The sequence below is a fragment of the Canis lupus genome, chromosome 31, assembly GCF_011100685.1.
Source record: "Canis lupus familiaris isolate Mischka breed German Shepherd chromosome 31, alternate assembly UU_Cfam_GSD_1.0, whole genome shotgun sequence".
NCBI classification, from domain to species: Eukaryota; Metazoa; Chordata; class Mammalia; order Carnivora; family Canidae; genus Canis; species Canis lupus.
Window position 1 is genome coordinate 15,046,908 of NC_049252.1, and position 18,573 is coordinate 15,065,480.

At 36.2% G+C, this 18,573-nt stretch overlaps 1 protein-coding gene across 1 annotated transcript in view; it reads right to left on the reverse strand.

Annotated features, from left to right (window-relative positions):
• Window positions 1-2,463: 2,463 nt before the first annotated feature.
• The window catches only part of TMPRSS15 (transmembrane serine protease 15), a 118,053-nt gene continuing 101,943 nt past the window's right edge, over window positions 2,464-18,573 (reverse strand). Inside the window, exons 22-25 of the mRNA XM_038581118.1 lie at window positions 11,807-11,988; window positions 10,447-10,542; window positions 6,863-7,002; window positions 2,464-2,620 (exon numbers count right to left, since the gene is read on the reverse strand). Of these exons, the coding sequence (XP_038437046.1) occupies window positions 2,465-2,620; window positions 6,863-7,002; window positions 10,447-10,542; window positions 11,807-11,988 (574 nt within the window). The 3' untranslated portion in view covers window position 2,464. The remainder of the gene's footprint in view (window positions 2,621-6,862; window positions 7,003-10,446; window positions 10,543-11,806; window positions 11,989-18,573) is intronic.

Consider the following 18,573-nt stretch of genomic DNA (forward strand, 5'->3'; position numbering starts at 1 on the left):
CTGTGGAGGTAAGCACAGCACACAGATGTTTCACCAAGGAGACAAACTATGAACTACTGCAAACATGGGTTGGAGGGCATCAATGAGCATGTGTTTGTGTTGAGGATTTGGCTGAGACAGTGAACTGTAGCTCCTCTTGTCTTATCGTCTGCTAGTTTCTTCAATGCTTGTGGCTTCTTCTCAAGAGACTTGTAACTATCTGGTCTTCAAATGTCCCTGTGTTCCTCTTGCGTAAATAAAAAGTTCTTGTTTCTGAAGAATGACCATGGGTATTGTCTAAATCTTTTAAGTGAACAAAATATAGATAATGTTTGCATCAGTACATGAAGGGGAAGACAAGTGACTATCTAGGTAGGGTATGAATGGAAGTTGGGGTTATGGAGGACTTTAAACCTTATCTTTTCCCTGGTAAACCTTTTAAGTTGGAAAATTAAGAGCTTTCATTAAAGCAATTCACAATGAGAGTTGGTTGGCAAAACTGAGAGACAAATAGAAATGAGCGGGCATTGGCTCCCTTTCAGCTGCCTGGAGGCTGAGGGAAGGGGAGGACAGCTGCAATCTAAGCTTCCATCTGCCCATGTTTAGCACTCCCTTTCTCTGCGTGGTTACCCATCTCTGCTGGGATCTACCACTTCCCTCCAAGCTCCCACTGCGTGCATCTCTTCCTTCAGTCAGGACTTGATGGAAGGGACAAAGTGCTTTCCCGTTGTCTGTGCCACCCATGACCACCACAACAGCTGCATGGCAGGAGAGGCAAGGCAATGGGGAAGGGCCATGGTTTTGCCTTTTGTCTTGATCCAGGCTTGCATAGCTCTTCTGGTATCAATTACTAAACCCATGCAATCAACTTCTCTTTTATTAGACAGTGACAGTGAGACTGTCCTTAGAGTTTCTTAAAATTTTAGCTGGCCTCTGAGAAATGAAAAGGAGTACATGGTGTATCTGTTGTTTTTATTTTCAAAACATAGTTCTAATACATGTCTTGAAATGTGAATTGTGAGTATCCAGGGAGTAAAATCAAACAACACACTCTACTATTGTTTCTCCATCCTTTCTAACTGCTCCTAAGATCAAGTCATTGGAAAGGTCTTAAAAAGAGTAGTGTATTTGGGGACTCCTGGTTTTTGCCCTAAGAATAAATACCATATTTGTTTACCAGGAATCTGTAGTGCCCAATTATCTAGCCACACCTTTTTATATGACATTGTTTTCGCTTTCTCTGTTCCCCAGCAAGAGAGACTTTTGGTATAGCAACACATGATTATCTACTATCCTCAATCTTTGAACTTCCCTGAACCCCTACCTACACAGTAGCCCCAATGCCTCTTCAAAACATCAGTAATAATCATTCCTTTCAGATGTAACCCAAATTGTGTTTCTTCCATAGGGCTAGTCTACACTCCTTTAAACCTTACTCTTTCTTTTATTATTTTGGACCATATAGACCCATGCAATTTGTGTGTATGTGTGTGTGCATCTGTATTAAGTAGGTGTGAATTTTGTCTTCCCAAATCAATAGATTTTATGTGGTAAGCTAAATTGAAGTTTGCACTTACTCTGGAAATGATCCAAGAGATTAAAGCAGTGAAGCAAATTCATTTATTCCACATTTTTGGCCTTCTAATGGGTGATTCAACTGTGTCTAAGTAAGTTTTGCACATGTTAAAAACATTCACTGTGAAACACATAGATCAGAAAATAAACATTTGTAACAGTTGCATTTTTTGGATATGTCTGATTACTTTTTGGAAACTTAAAAATATTAGCTTGAGATAAATAGAAGGTATGATTAATCCAGGAAAAAAAATGATCCAATAACAGAATGACAGTATCAGTTTATTTACTTTTTGTTTTGATATAAGGGTGATGCATAGACTTGTGCTTATTTGCTGTTTAATTAGCTTGAGAGGATTGTGCAATCAGTTTAGTCCACATCTGTAACATGAGCTTTAAGCACATATTTTTTATGAGTGGGGAAAATATTAAGGATATGCTCAAGTTGAATTGGAAATACACTTAGATAGAAAAGTGGGAAGACTATTGAGATTCTGAAAATAGCTATCTTAGGTGGAACTAGATAATTTATAGTAGTTCACTTCAAATAACAACATAGTGTGCAAAAGTTTATTGCACTTCTTTTCCTAATTTTTGCCAAAACTTTAAGTATATAGTATATATTTTACAGCAGCATTCCTCTGAAGAAGAGAACATGATAAAAATGATTAAAAACAAAGGAAATGATCTCTGAAAGATCAACTGTTCACAATGAAATCAAAATGTATTATTTTGAAGTTACTTTGTATGGTGAAGATTATTTTTTGTGTTCACTCATACTACTCAGCGTTGCAGTGGCTTATGTAAGAATAAACTGTTTTAGAAACCATTTTTACAAAAGTCTCAGTTTCCATGCTCCTTAAAGTGGAATGGGAAAACTGCACGACTTTCATGTTGGTTCAGGACCACCCTACTGTAGAAAACTTTGTATCCATTCTGTGAACCTCCGGACCCGGGCATACACCCCTGGACGATTAGGCAGTGCACACTGGTATCCAAATGATGTCACACCAGCCAGGAACCACCTGTTGTTTTCTTGGCACATTAATGGTCCTCCTGAATCCCCCTAAAGAGAAAATTGCAAAAGAAAATTATAGATGTGTGTCAATTGGTGTAAAGATCTAAGGTTATTTTTAGCAAATCAATTAAAAACTAAAGATCAAAAATATGATTTAATTGCAAGTCATCTGTTTATCTCCTGACCATCACTCTCTGTCAAGAATGAGAACCTTTGGCTGCTCATTAAGGACATGAGAAACTATGACAATTAAAACACAATTTGTATGTAGTTTTATAGATGTAGTATAAAAGTAGTTTTATACTATTTCATGATGTAATTTTATAGCAAAAGTTTCCATACTTTCATTATGGCATTTGAATAGGTACTAAGAAATTCTCTAAGGCACAACTATGAGAAGTATCCCAACCAAAATATGTATTAAAAGCTGATCATTTTATTAAAAGAGGCATGATATGGTTTCACTCATAGGTGGAATTTAAAACAGATCAACATAGAGGTAGAAAGAGAGAGAGGCACACTGTAAAACAGACTTATAACTGCAGAGAACAGACAGGATTGCTGGAGGGGAGGTGGGGTGTGGGGATGGGTTAAATGGGTGATGGATATTAAGGAGGACACTGTGATGAGCACTGGGTGTTGTATGGAAGTGATGAATCACTAGATTCTACTCCCAAAACTAATATTCCAGTATATGTTAACTAACTAGAGTTTAAATAAAAACTTGAAACCAAAAAATAAAAGCAAACAGAAGTATGTTCCAAGAATTATGAGAGGCTTTGCAGAAAAGACACTTATTTCACATTGTGTGTTTAAAGAAACTAAAAACTCACACATGAGGTTGATTTTAGTTCTTTTGGGTAGGTTTTTTTTTTTTTTTTTTGTCTTTAGATGAACACAATCAGACATGAAAAAAACCTTAATATTTCAACTGTAATAGACATATCAATGATATAATTTATGATAAGCACACATATTTTCACAGATTTTAAATGAGAATTGTTTCTAATTTTTAAATATCAATTTTAGCAGCTTTTAATAGAGTTAATTTAATTTGCACATAAGTATTTCTGTATAAAGCAAAAGAACATAATGCGAATACGTAGTACCATTACTTAATGATGGCATTGACAAATATTTATCTTATGTTAATTATGCAGAATTTTTTATCTTTTGTTATATATTTATGAAGGAATTTAAAGCCTTGTGTACTTTTGTTGCAATCCCTGGTATAATAGAATATTTCAATCCAAGTTTGTGTTAAAAAATATCCTGAAAGACTTTTTGTCTGATTCTTTATTATCTTTGGGACCATATTTAAGGGAAAAACCTGTGGTGTATAAAAGCACCTTTTCTTGCTTGGGTACAGAGGAACATAAATTGCACTGGCAACCATAGGTTACCTCTTTTCTAGATGTAACAAATGTGTTTGAGGGCAAGGATTGTGATTTTTATTTCTGTATCCTAAACCTTTATAGGTTTATATATAAACCTTTATAATATGGGTCCATAAATATTTATGGAACAGTTAAGGATAAATACAAGCTCAAAGAGATTATTAAAAAATAAACCCCAACTGTTTGGATATTTTTAAAAGGAGTCATTTGGTTTTCTACATATTTTTTTAAAAAAATAATTCCATTTTTAAGAAAGACAATAGAATCTAGACATTGATTCCATGAATGAGGATTTTAAATTGTCCAACATGTACTGGGTCAGTTGCAGGTATTCAAAGGATCCACCAGCAGACTTGATGCCCAACAGTTGAGTTGTCTGTGTGGTTGAGAGACCTCTTATGTCTGGGACTGTCACTTTGCTCATCTAACTATACCATTTCAGCTCAGTTATGTGACTTCTTGTCTTCATTTGCTGATTTGTTCAATGAAGATATTTTCTTCTTCCACTATCTCAGAGATATGTATGGACTTCAAAAATATGAGTAAATGTCCAAAGTATTAACGTAAAATTTATTTTTCCATACCAGTGGTTTTAGCATGCTAAAACACACATTGCTGGGCCCCAGCTTTAGAGTTGCTGATTCAGCAGGTCTGTACTGGGGCCTGAGAATTTGTACCTACAACAGGTTCTCAGGTGATGCTGGGGGACTGGAGGCCATGCTTGGAAAATCACTGGTATAAAATAAGGCTCCACATAGTTAGCTGTTCATGTCATTCACTTAGTTCCATGTAGAGGGGACTTCTACAGCCACTTGTGGTGCCTTAAAATCCAGACAACCGCCCCGCAAATGCAAGCCTTTGGTAAGCCAGAAGATACTTAAGAATGTATGAATGACCAATAAGGCCAATTCTTTGCCACTGTAGGGGGGAAAATAATGCTTCAAAGAGCTTGTTCAAGTGATGTATCAATACATCAATACAATACAATGCTATCAATAGTAGCATTTTCATAATTTTAAAGGTATTCTTAGTTAATCCTCTTGAATAACATAATATTAAATTTGAACAAAGAAAATCATGTGACCCTCTAGACTATCGATTACTCAATCATGATAACATATTACAGAAGATATTGCCCCAATGTGTGGCTTTCTTACTTGCTAATTGATACCATAATTAGTCTCTCTAGAAATCAGAGCCAAACATAAGATTTCAGAGCTCTGGCATGAGCGATGGGCTTAATGTAACTCTAATATCAGTAGCATCCATGGTCATATTTTCTACCTAGTACATGAGGCACCTGCCACACAATGCCCATTAACTGTAATTGAAGTTGTACAGCTGATTTCCCTTCTGAACAATAATTCTATAAATCTCCCTCTAAGTGGCAATATATCTTACCTTTAGCATGTTTTTCATTTTAAAAGGAATGTGTAAGATCCACAGATAAATTTTAAACAAGAAGAAAGCTATCCTATTTGTCTTGGATTTGCAAGTGTTCAACAAAGCAGAATAAATGTAAAACTAAACTGAAAGTTTAACATGATTTGAGACACTAGCTTAACTAGAGGATACATATCAAGATTCATCTGCTTAAGTGTCTGTTAAAAAAAGTCTTGTATCAAGTCGAATTATGGTGACATATGTGTTAATATATATAACAAGTTGTTTACTCTTTAACAAAGTGAAAGATTTTCCTCTGGTATAAATCCACGTTTGTAAATTATTCATTTGCTCAGTACTGCTATCAGGTTTAATCTAAGCCAGTAGATGTCAATGCATCAATATCTTATTAATTTTCAAGTACATAAAAAATGCTAGAAAATTTACTTACAAAGTCTCATAGTGAAAATTGTTAATATTTTGAGTGCTTATTTAAATGGCTTATATGTATTACCTGTTTTTTAAATCTCTCAATAAAAGTTAAGTGACTTGTCTGAACTCTCACTCATAAGTATTTAGGCAAGGGCGAAATAAGAGTAGTCTGAGCACAGAATCTATGCTTTCATGACTACTCCATGCTGCACCTAAAAAATTAATAATAATTCTAAAATCTGGAGGAATTTACTTTTTATTTGTTGAGCATATGTAGATTTTAATGGAGCTAAATAGCTGGCTGCATTATTTCTAAGTGATAAGATGTTTTTGTCTTCAATGAGGGTAGTTTGTGGGTAGGAGTTTTCTCTGGTGGTCACCCAAGTCAAAAGCCATTGATACTTCAAATATATTGCAGTGTTGACATTCAGCAAGTTCATATTATTACATTTCTAAAATGAAATGTCAAAGATAAGATGAAAATCCGAGTGTAGGAGTCCCAGGTCCAGGGTTATGGCACGCTGTTGAGTAAGTTCTATTTTTAACCTTCTTACAAATGGTTTGCTGCAAACTGGTTTAACCAGGCTATCCAGGCTGGTTTACATGCAGAAATTATTTCTTGTCACTAGACCCCTGGCCCATACTCAAAACCAGGGTTGAAAATTAGAAGCCAATAGGTGAAATTGGCCTTCAGACTGGCTTTTTTTTTGTTTGTTTGAAGTTTGCACAGGGTTTTAAAGAATTAGAATTAGATTTAGCTAAGGTCAACAGTGGGCCAATACTACATATTTTACCTATCGTACACATTCATATTTTATGCCTTGGTTCTAAAGACATCCGATTTTAATATTTGTTCTTAAAAAGTAGTTTTATTTCTCATGTGCACATCAACTCCGGAATACTGTGCAAGTAGGCACAAATTAAAAAAAAAAGAAACAAACATAGTCCCAGTTTGGGAAAAGAAGAAATCAGGTCAAAACTCTGATGATTTCTTTACTCCCTAATCGTTGTGAAGCAATAAAATCATGATATAGCAATGCTTTCTGGAAATACAGGGTGAACAGTTTTACATATTTACCTGACAAGAATCTATTCCTCCTTCTTCATAGCCTGCACATACCATATTTTCTGTAATGTTATATTCTGGCATCTGTTGTTGGCATTTCTCATTTGATAGAAGAGGAACATTGGCTTCTTGCAATATGTTTGCAGTAGGACCTGTTCAAAATGGTAATGCAGCCAGCCAGTCAGAAGTGATCAACATACATCACTGAATGAGCCACCATTATTCTTACTTATTTCAACAGTTCACTCTCATTATCGAATACTGTGTGTATATATAATGAAACTAAATGCTAAACCTTAGTATTTTAAAGCACATAATAAGGCCCATCTGTGGATTTTGCAAAATGGATAACAGTAAAGCACTTCTTTAGTTCCCAAGGGCTAGCAGGGATGGTGGATTGGACTAGACAGGCTGTAGGCATTTTCAGTAATTTCAAATGGTTACAGTATTGCTCATGGGGGGGAAAAAGCCCACTGACACAAAGAGTTTCATTTATGGAAATTAGCAACAACTCAGAAATCCAGGAGGCTTTTCATGTGGCACCTGAAGAGGTGATCCCTTAGAATGGCATTCAGCACCTTTGTGATGCTATGTGAACGAGCAGGTGCACACTGAGCAGAACACAAAGCTCAAATGAACTGTGCCCTGGTCTAAGGGCAATCAGCTTGTTATCCTCATGCAGGGGAAGAGAAAGGAGGCATTTTGCAACGGAGTATGCTTCCACGCTTTTTACAAAATGACTCCTCTATTGGCGGCATGACTCTCTGTTTACTGAAATACTAATCCCAAGAGAGATGTGAAACATGCAGGTGTCTAGTGCCTCAGAAAAGGCACCTGATAAGCACTTTCTAATACTTAGCAATTCTATTTGGTTCCTCAAGAGAGGCAGAAAGTTGATGATAACTTAGTACATATGACAGCCAACGTTGCTGCAAAAGTGTTTGTGACTTCATTTCCAGCCAAGTTTAATCCACACACTGAAGAGTGTGTGTGTGTGTATACATGCACATATGTATATAATTTAGGTGCAAAGCCATCTATGTATGACTCAGTGGTGTGTCGGTAAATGTTTAATACTGGTTTTTAAGACAAAAAAATCTCCAATATGTATCATTTGTCTTATGGAAACACCCGAACCATGGCCAATTTCAAGGTACCAGCATGACTGTGAACAGGAGTTGGGAACTGTGCACAAATGGGAATTTCCAGCTGGTGACAGTGACTCCAGCAACAAACCACTGTCCTTATGTTTGACAGTGGACTTTAGGAGGTGAAGATGGAGGAGGGAATTCAGCATCTCACTGTCATTCATTCTATGAAGATTGAAGATGGGTTGGTAGACTTTAGTTTTTATCACAAACAATTATAAAACCAAAGCCCATTTTGCTTCTCATCAAGGAATAAGAAAGATGGGTATAGGATAAATCTCTTTGGTAAAGAAAAATTTGAGCAGTGTTCTTATATTTAATATTTATTTGTCAACATGAATTGCCTTAAGGATAATTGAGAATACACACTTAAAAACATACATAAAAATGTCAATAAGCTTATTTTAGGTTTACTAATTGCCTTAATTTAACTGACTAATATTACTTCATTTCTTCCTAGTAAACAATATGTTCATGGTTTTCCTAGCTATTAGGGCAATATACTCAAAATGGGGGAAGCTGAGTTTTACACAATTAAGCAGCTGGAAATCATAAGCCAAAGTTCATAAAATTCATTAAAATTTCCATCACCCAGGAAGTATTTAAACATGATCTGACTGTTTATTCCTAAATGAAATTGATCTCAGATACAGATTTTCCTTGGCTCCATACCACTCTTAGAGACCTTTCTTAAGTCAATTAAATGCATAACTTTAGTAACAATAAGTAAATGTGAGCCAAGTTTACTCAGCTCTTAAAAGAAATTCCCATTTCCTACCGAACAAGGAGTCTTAAATTTTGTTAGTGGATAATTTGTTTTTGAAGAGTCTACACTGTGATCATAAATATCTTTTAGTTTGAAGTCTCATAGAGAAAATATCTATCTAGGAATCATTTTTACTCTTTAGATTTCAAATTTAATAAATCATAGCATTTTTCAAGTGGAGGAAATAAAAAAAGATACAGTCTTTGACTTCAATGCACTTTATGGACAGCAGACATGAGGCATTTCGGCAAGATAATGTAATTGTGGTGGAGAACCTTTGTCGAAATCATCAGGCAAAGATTTGACATAGAACGTCATCCTTTCTTTTACAAGGAATAAGAGTGTTTTAATTGTGAATGCTTTGCTTCTGGTAGTACAAGTTTCTGTGGCTTTTCATCTTATTACAATTAGGATTTTTAAATATCTCAGCCCTGATCTGTTGTGACTCCAGAGGTCAGGTTCTCCCACCAGACTATATCGTGCCTTTCCTTTGTGTTTAATGGGTAGTCAAAGTTCTGCCCTAGATGCAATAACTCCTATTAGGAATTCCAAAGCTGGGACACCTGGGTGGCTCAGTGGCTGAGCCTCTGCCTTCGACTCAGGGTGTGATTCCAGGGTCCTGGGATTAAGCCCTGCATCAGGGTCCCCGCAGGGAACCTGCTTCTCCCTCTGCCTATGTCTGTCCCACATCAGGGTCCCTGCAGGGAACCTGTTTCTTCCTCTGCCTATGTCTCTGCCTCTTCCTCTGTGTCTCTCATGAATAAATAAATAAAATCTAAAAAAAAAAAAAAAAAAAAAAAAAAAAAGGAATCCTGAATCCAGCATATTTTGTAGTTACATTTAGAGAAAATGAAGTACTGGAATTTTGTAAAAAATTATGTTCGGTTAGTTTTAATATGCATCTTTTCTGTGTTTGGAAAACATCCTGTTAAATAAAGCCAAGAGTCAGTTCACACTCTTGAGTGTAAGATTCGTGCCCCTTCTGAGTAGGCTGACTCAGCATGTTGAAGTTAAAGGGGAATTCCCTTCTCATTTTTTAGGGAATGTGAGTGTGAGACTTTATATGATAAATAAAGAGGGTTTTATTGATTTGGAAAATGTAACAGGTAATAATTTGGCTTTTGATCAGACTTTATCCATGTGCTTTACAAAAATAAATTTCGTGGGGAGACTGTGTGGTGCAGTTGGTTAAGTTTTGGACTCTTGGTTTTAGCCCAGGTCATGAGATCAAGACCCATACGCATCAGGCTCTGCACTCAGTGTGGAGTTTGCTTGAGATTTTCTTTCTCTCTCTCTCCTTTTGCCCCTCCCACTTGTGCTCTGTCTCTCTAAAATAAATAAATATTTAAAAAATAAATGTAACCTTTGTAATACTTACTTAAATAGACATATCTTTTCTCTTTATCAAAGTATTTGTAATACTAAAACCAGTCACTAAGTTTGAGGGATGCTTGAACTCTCCCCCAATAGGGATCATAGTTTTATAGGATGTTCAACACAATCTGGAATTTTTTTTAAAATTATACAAATACACAGCATATGAATATAACAGTGCTTTTAAGAGCTACTGCTGAAAACTGTTATAAGAGTTGCAAAAAATATGTTGAAAATATTCACAGGCTAGTATAATAGCATCCTTCTTACTAGTAGGCATTTTCTTTTTGTTGAGTTTGATGATTTACCTTGATATATAACCCTCCCCCAGCCAGCAATGGAACAAAGACTTCCGGGGGGAAAAACTTGATTTTCTTCTGGTAAACAAATAGGTTGTATATAATCTGGAAAAACAAAACACAGATAAACATGCATTTCTAACAAGTTTTAAAAATCAATTATTTTCAACATTTTATCTAAAAAAATGTATTTTTGTTTTATGCAGCCTGAACATTTTTTAGACATCAATCTTAGGGGAAAGAAGCATCTCAGGGTGGCACCCTTTGACAATGGACTAGGTATCACTGGTGGTCTTTCAAGATCCTTTTCTACTTTCCTAAATACTCATTAAGAAGATAAATAATGTCTTAGCTCTAGAGTTGATCATTTATATTTGATTTGATTTGAAGTAATCATGCTATCTACAGAGTCAGTTCTGTGAAAATCTTGGTAAGGCTGTTCTTCAGGGTCAATTAAGAGACACTTGGACAAATGTTCTGAGGCTTGTTTGATTTTCCTCAATTATCTCCACATTAAAAAAGCTTTTAGGTGACTGCTTTACAGAGCACTTATGGAAGCGTCAGTACTGGTCGCCGACTTTTAAAGCCCTTCTCCAACAATTTACAAGCTGCCTGACATTTATTAAGCACCCAGTACATGTAAGACCCGGGGCAGACACAAAAATGAATAAGATATGGTGCTTACCCTCAAGGACAGGGCTACATAATTAACCACAGTAATAGTCTGCCTTTGCTAAGTGCTCTAATACATGTGTAGACCGAATTCCATGAGAGCCCAGAAATGGCAGCTCTTTCTCCTCACTGGGGGTTGGAAAAGTCTTTGGAGTAAACTTTATACCTTCAGGATATAGGTTACTCCATCAGGTGATATCTTGCACATTATCTAGGTATTTGGAGGAAGTCTTCCAGCTGCCACTCTATTAAGATTATTGAATCTCCTTCAAAAACTTTGTTCTATGGATATCTTAATTCTTACTCACTTTACTCTGAGAGTATATGCTCTTCCTTAGTTTGTCCTACTCTGTACTTCGTGGTAGGTGGACCTGCCTTCCTTTCATGTGAGAAATAGAGAAACCATGCATTGTAACATTATTTTCTCTGGGCTGCTCCTTTGAGTTTATTACTATAGGGGGCTCAGGACATTTTATTCTGCGGACCAACTTTCTAGAAATTTGGATTTAAACACCTTGATGAAGATAATTGAATATGTTTCGCTCCATTCCTCAATTCCATTTAAATTATAATGATTTCTATAACAAATTATCCAACTCTTCTGGACTATTAACTCATTGGTACTTATAATATTTCAAATCTAATTTTGAATTAATTTGGCCAGATAAGATAACTAAAACTGATTTTTTTTTTTTACCTGTGTAATTCACTTTAAAGTCAAGATGCATCACAGCGATGTCACTGTCCTTTGTTCGTTTATTGTAATGTGGGTTTATGACAATTTGATCTATCAACCGAGTTACTACTTGAGGAGAAGTCATATTCGATCTCATATGCAGGCCTAGGATTGCTTTCCACTTAGATGGCTCTAAATTTCTCCTGAAAATTATGAAAAAGACATATAAGCAACCCTCCATCCACCACAGTTACTTTTGAAAGATCCTTGTAGTAGGTATTTCAGAACTATGTGTTCCTGTCCTAAAATATTCTTGAGTTTCTCTGAATGATCCTTCTTCAAAAAAGACTTTAAAAAATATGTGTTATTTTTAAATTAAGTCTCCAAGTTTTTCCTAACATATGGCCAAGTTAGAGAGCCACTGCCTTAGATCCCATTCCATGGGATCTAAACACCTTGGTCCAGGGTTTCTTCAGGCAACCCCAGCAGCTACGGTAGCAATGGAAGGAGGTTCAGAAGCATTCTCCTGTCTACAGGGTCACTGAATTCACACAAAGTTAAGACAAGCAATAAAACCTATTATGATGTCTAAAATCTAACATACAAATTCCAGGGATTTTCATACATAATAAACTTGAGTAATTTTCCACACATAGTGTTGGCCCTTGATAATGAATTGGTAAAAGATAACATTTGTGTTATAGGCAGATTAAATGACAGTTTGGAAGTGTGCAGGGACTTCTAACTGTGCTTTTGGCCTGCAACATTTTTACACCAAGAAACTACTAGTGAACAGCTGGAATTAAGCCATATTCACAATGAAGTCAAAATTCAACAACTGCTCTTTTAGATGAGCTAGTAATTTAATTCTTAATAGTTATAAATGCCTCATCTAATGTGGTCTTTCAGCTCTTAGAAGCCAAGTCACCTAACAAATATATAAAGGGCATGAAGTTATTTCAAGTCCATTTGTTTATCTTTCTACCTATCCATTACTTTGTTGAAATTAAACAAGGGATCATGTTTGATCAGGTCACCAGCATCGGTAAAGCCAATGAATGCCCAAGCATCCAGGAGACGTCCACTGGTAACCATGCTGCATTAAAATAAGAGGAAACTTGCTCACATGCTTTACAGAATAGAATAACACCCATTTACAGAGAACCTATTTTGTGCCAAGAACCATGCCACATACTTTGACTGCATCAACTCTTTTCATTTTTGCCACCAGGCTATGGATGTTACATTGAGAATAAACTGGGTGCTGATAGTTTAAAAGGTGCCTAGAGACTTGAACTGGGACTGTCTGACTTCAGAAGCTGTACTTGCACCAACATAGTGGGGTGCCCGTAAGGGCTATGGGCAGGGTTGTGTGGGCGGGGTTGAGAACATCAGGGGAGCATTGCAGGGAGAGATGTTCTCTGCCACTGGATTATCTGGGCTCAGGAAGGGGAGGATGTCTATGCTCCTAGTGGTTGGTGGGAGCTCCTTCAATGGACAGATGCTGCACCAGGAGGGTATTATGGTACTGTGAAGGCTGTGTTTGCTAGTCAGGAGGCCTTTTCACTTTCCCCTCTCTAGGTCAGAGGAATTTCAGCCTAGCCAGACACACTGATAATTTCAGATATTCTAACTGCATTCACTCCCACTGTGCCCTGGGACTCCTCTGCCCACACTGGCTTACTCAAAGAGAAGGGATAGCATTAAATCTCTTTCCTGATATCCTATCTTCGAATTTCTTTCTGTATCACACGTTTGAGTACATTTCCTAAAGCTCAGCTGGTCATGGTTGTCACTTGATCGGCCTATCTGTTATGGCTGACAGGTAACAGGTAGTTACTCTTTTTAAAGAACTGTATTTTTTATGAAACATTTAATATATGTTAACTCAGTATTTTAAAAATATTAATTTTACAGTTGCCACACCATGGTTCTTACTTTGCTTTAATTATATTTATTTATACACATTATATTTTACATTATAATTATATTCTATATAACCAATGCATTATATTAATGTTCATATTATAAATAACATTAATTATATTAATGGTATAAAATTTGGTCAAAGAGAGTATGAACTGGGCAGCCCGGGTGGCTCAGCGGTTTAGTGATGCCTTCCGCCCGGGGCGTGATCCTGGGGACCCAGGATCAAGTCCCACGTCAGGCTCCCTGCATGGAGTGTGCTTCTCCCTCTGCCTGTTTCTCTGGCTCTCTCACTCTCTCTCTGTGTTCTCATAAATAAATAAATAAATAAATAAATAAATAAATAAATAAATAAATCTTAAAAAATAATAAATGAAACCCTTTAAAAAAGGGAGTATGAACTGATTATAGAGTTCTATTTTGAAATTAATAGAGTGCCTTTATTTTCAAAAGTGACAAGATTGTCTTTTACATATTTTATCCTCAGAAAACTTACATGAAAGTTCAGAGAGGTATATGCAGTCATTTGCTATAGATTTAACTCAATGATAAAATAATGCAGTTTAGGGATGCCTTGGTGGCTCAATTCGTTGAGTGACTCTTGATTCCAGCTCAGGTCATGCTCGCAGGGTCATGAGATCAAGCACTGTGTCAGACTCTACACCCAGTGGAGAGTCTGCTTGAGATTCTTTCTCTTTCCTTTTCTCTCTGCCCCTACTTATGCACTCTCTAAATAGATAGATGATAGATAGATAGATAGATAGATGATAGATGATAGATAAAATCTTTAAAAAATGCAGTTCAGATAAAATAATGCAATTCAGTAGCTAACCTCCCAAATTCTTATCTCTTTTGTAGGTACTGTACTCCTTCTGAGAACAATAAATATTAGTTACTGATATGAGAGAGCTTGTAGGTAGCACAAACTTTGTAATCACCATTTTGTCTTGTTATTTTAAGGTTTGGAGTAGAAAACCAGTCCGTGAACCAGACCATGAAAATTACACATACATGCTTCAAGCTACTGGTCTAATTAAATACAAGTTACAAGAATATTAATCGGATACATTCTTAATGAGTTCCAAAGTTGGTATAGGGCTACATGGAAAATAGACTTTTTCTCATGTTTTTCTTTCTCCTGAATCTGTAAATTGTACTTTAGGAAGGAGATACTCCTCTAATATTTATCCATTATATTTCTCTCTCAAGTCTCGGCCCACATAACTTTTCATGTCTCTGTGCTTAGCTTCCCCACAAGCCCACATTAGCACAAGCACTAACAGAATGACTACATCCTACTGCAATCTTAGTGCCTTATCTCAGAAGAAAGACTTGAGAATACAGAAGGTATGGCCAGTGTTACTCAATTTTATGGATCACCTGAAGTATTTGGTAAAAATTCAGATTCTTAATTTGTACCTCCAGAGATTCTAATTTGGAAGATTGGAGTGGAACCCAAGAATCTTCACTTTGTAATTACTATTGGGATATTGAGCAATATAGAATCCTCCCTAGCTTTTCCATTCAACCAAAGCCAAGAGATAGGAGAAGACAGCCTTCAGGAAAAATCGCTACAGATGGGGGGGGGGGGGATACTTACTATGTTTTAAAAATATATTTGTCTCAAAGCATCTACATGCTAGTGAAACAAGGGAAAGTTATAGGATAGAAAACAGGTGAAGACAAGAACAGGAGATAGCCCCATTGGATAGGCAAGTGCCAATCTGACACAGGCTAAAGATGGCAGAAGTAGTGTACCTTGAAGCAGGGGACATTGGCTGAATTTCTGTTGCATAACACCTGTGCCTGCCCTGTTCATGCAAAATGTTTTTCTTAGTAGCAAGAGAAAGAAAGGCACAAACTGGGAGGCAACAGAAAGACATGTATTCCTGACTTCTATCACCTCAAATACTAGCATGATTCTTGGTACACAATAGGTGATCCTTAGATGTTGCCCCAGATGGGAGGAACTAGTGCTATGACACTCTAGGTTGCTGTGTGCTGATGTGTAAATAAATTCCCTACTCAGAGTGTGAGGATGTCCATTTTTATATGGGATTTTCATTGAAGTAAAAAGTAAATATGGCAAAATAGTTATGACAGAGCAGCACAATATGCTGAAAGGAAAAAAAAATCAGTGGGTACCTATAAGTCTAAACTGAATTTTTTTTTTGTATTCTATCATTAAAGAAGATTGTACTTTAGTCACATCTGCCCACTGCCAACCCCAATGTTTACCTCCAGCACAAAATTTTAGATCTCTATTATTATTCTCCACTAAATGGAAAAAGTATTACTCAATGAAATAATGAAATCCATTAATGAAAGCCATTTGTCCAGCTTTCTCAGGCACAATCCTAGGGCCACCATTGATTCTTTCTAACTGGGTCTTCCTGGCTTCACTATTGCTCTCTCCCGATGATGTCACTCTTTGTCTTCCAGATGGTCTTTCATCCCATTTACCATAACCTCCTGAGTCCCCGCCAGAACCCAGGATCTGGTCTTGCCTGCATCTCTAGTCTTGTTCCTACCTCTCTGCCAACCACTTCCTGGCCAGCAACAACAGCAGCCTTCTTGAAGTTTTTGGAACAGGCTGATCTCACTCCTACCCCCAGAGTATTCGAGTTGATATTACCTCCTGGGAAATTTGTGTTAAGTTTCTCTCTCATCTCTTTAGATTCTCCTTGGATTTTCATTTGTTGTGAAGCTTTCTGTCACTACTGTATCCAAATGAAGCCCCCTGCTCCTATCATTTGCTTTCTCCTTATACCACTTTTTCTTCCTTTGCTGCACTTATCACTCCCTAAAATAAAATATTTGAGTATTTTTCTAGGGCAAGGACATTGTTGGTCTGTAGAGCACTATCATACCCCAAACTTAGAACAACACTTGTTCTAATCTGTTCTAGTCCAATAATGTGATTCAAGATGATAAATCAGTTTTCAAAGTAAAAATAATCTCAAATATCTGGCACTGGAGCTTCTAGGAAATATTATAACTTTTGGGTGGAATTACAACTATAATGAGATATCTGCTATTAAGAAATATGTTATTAAAGTGCTTTGCCAGAGGCAGGGGTGGTGTGTGTGTTATTGATGAAGGGAGTAAAAAATAAAACTAAAAAAACAAAAACAAAAACAAAAAACCCAAACAAAAAACACATGAAAAGAAAAATACATTATTAAAAATAGAGTTAACCGAATAGCATCAAGGAAATAGATTATAGGCCAAGAAAAACTTCACAAACACATAATTTTAAGGGACAGACATCATATTGGAAATTGGTAAAACTGAGAAAGGCATTGGTTTATAAAGTCCTAGTGATACAAGAGAATTTTAACAATTGAAAAGCTGACAAGCAGCTCAAACTTGAAATACCTTAAAAAAAGTAGCCAAGATCTACTCTAAACCAAAAACCAGTAAGTCTATAGTAATTTTTGTAAATCAAAAATAAGTGAATTTTCTTAGGCTGGTAGAGATTTCAAGATTAAGTTAGTGACTTACTGGTTTTTGGTAAAAAAGAAAAACTATTATAGAATTTCCGCAACCTGAAGGAAATAATACATTGAACTTTGTAAAGCCATCAAATAGGTAGATATATAGAGAAATGAATAAAAACCATGATGTTTATGTATTAGGGTAAGTTTTAATAGAAACAAAATAATTTTCTAGGTACTATATTTGTGTTTATTCTGTGTCCTAGTCCTATTTAAAGTATTTGAGGCACTCAAATGAATCCAAGTTTTAAGTTGTAATAGAAGTATCAATTAAATTATGTTATTTTATATACCTAACTACTCAAAAAGTTTGCTTCAAAGCTTTATTATCAGTTTAATTAATTTGATACTAAACAAAATGTGAATAGTAGTACGTATTTCTTGCCATACCCAAAATACCTCATATATGAAATAACCTATTTTAGGAATATTAACACCTTCTTCGAGGAATTATTTCAATAAAGAATGAGATAAATGTATTTGGTCTTTTCTAAAGGGCTTCTTAAAGAATGAAAGATTGATGGGGTACCTGGGTGGCTCGGTTAAGCAACTGCCTTTGGCTCAGGTCATGATCCCAGGGTCCCTGGGATCAAGCCTCCGTGTCAGGCTCCCTTTTAGTGGGGAGCTTCCTTCTTCCTCTCCCCCTTCCTCATTCCTGCCCTCCACTTGTTTCTCTCTCTCTAAAAAAAGAATGGGAGATTGGCAAGAGATCTCTCTATGTATAATTTCATCATTGATGTGTGTGTATTTAATACATGTGATCCAGACTATGAATCTACATATACCTGCCCATCTAAGAGGCTGAACAATGGTTGCTTCTGGAAGCAGAGATGGTGATTGACTGAGAAGGAGGGATAAGAGAATTTTGCATGTGATGGAAATGTGTCGATAGGAGTGTGGGATACAAAGGTGTATTCATTTCCAAAACTCATTAAATTGTGCACTTAAAATTATGTATTTACTCTATGTCAGTGGGAAAAAAATGAAAAACAAACATCAAACTATGACAAGTTTGCTTTATAGTGAGGGTTGGGAATTCTCAAACAACTTGTGTTCTAAACTTAAGCAAATCTACAAATATTTTGTGGATAGTAGGGACAGGTTTCTTACTATTGGGGACAGGTGCTGCAAACACAGGAGAAAAGATCAGAATGTACCCTGTGGTAATCTATTTTATTTGGAATTGTCATTTTGAGTTCATATTTGTAGGTGTATAGTTACATCTATTGAGAGGGTCTAGGAGTAGGACACAGCAGCTGTAGCAAGGAGCACACAATATCTTGTTTTTTAAAATGTGGAACTAAAAATAGCTAAATGGAATGGGGGTTTCTTATAGAAAGCTTGATTTAAGGACTAAGGTAGAAA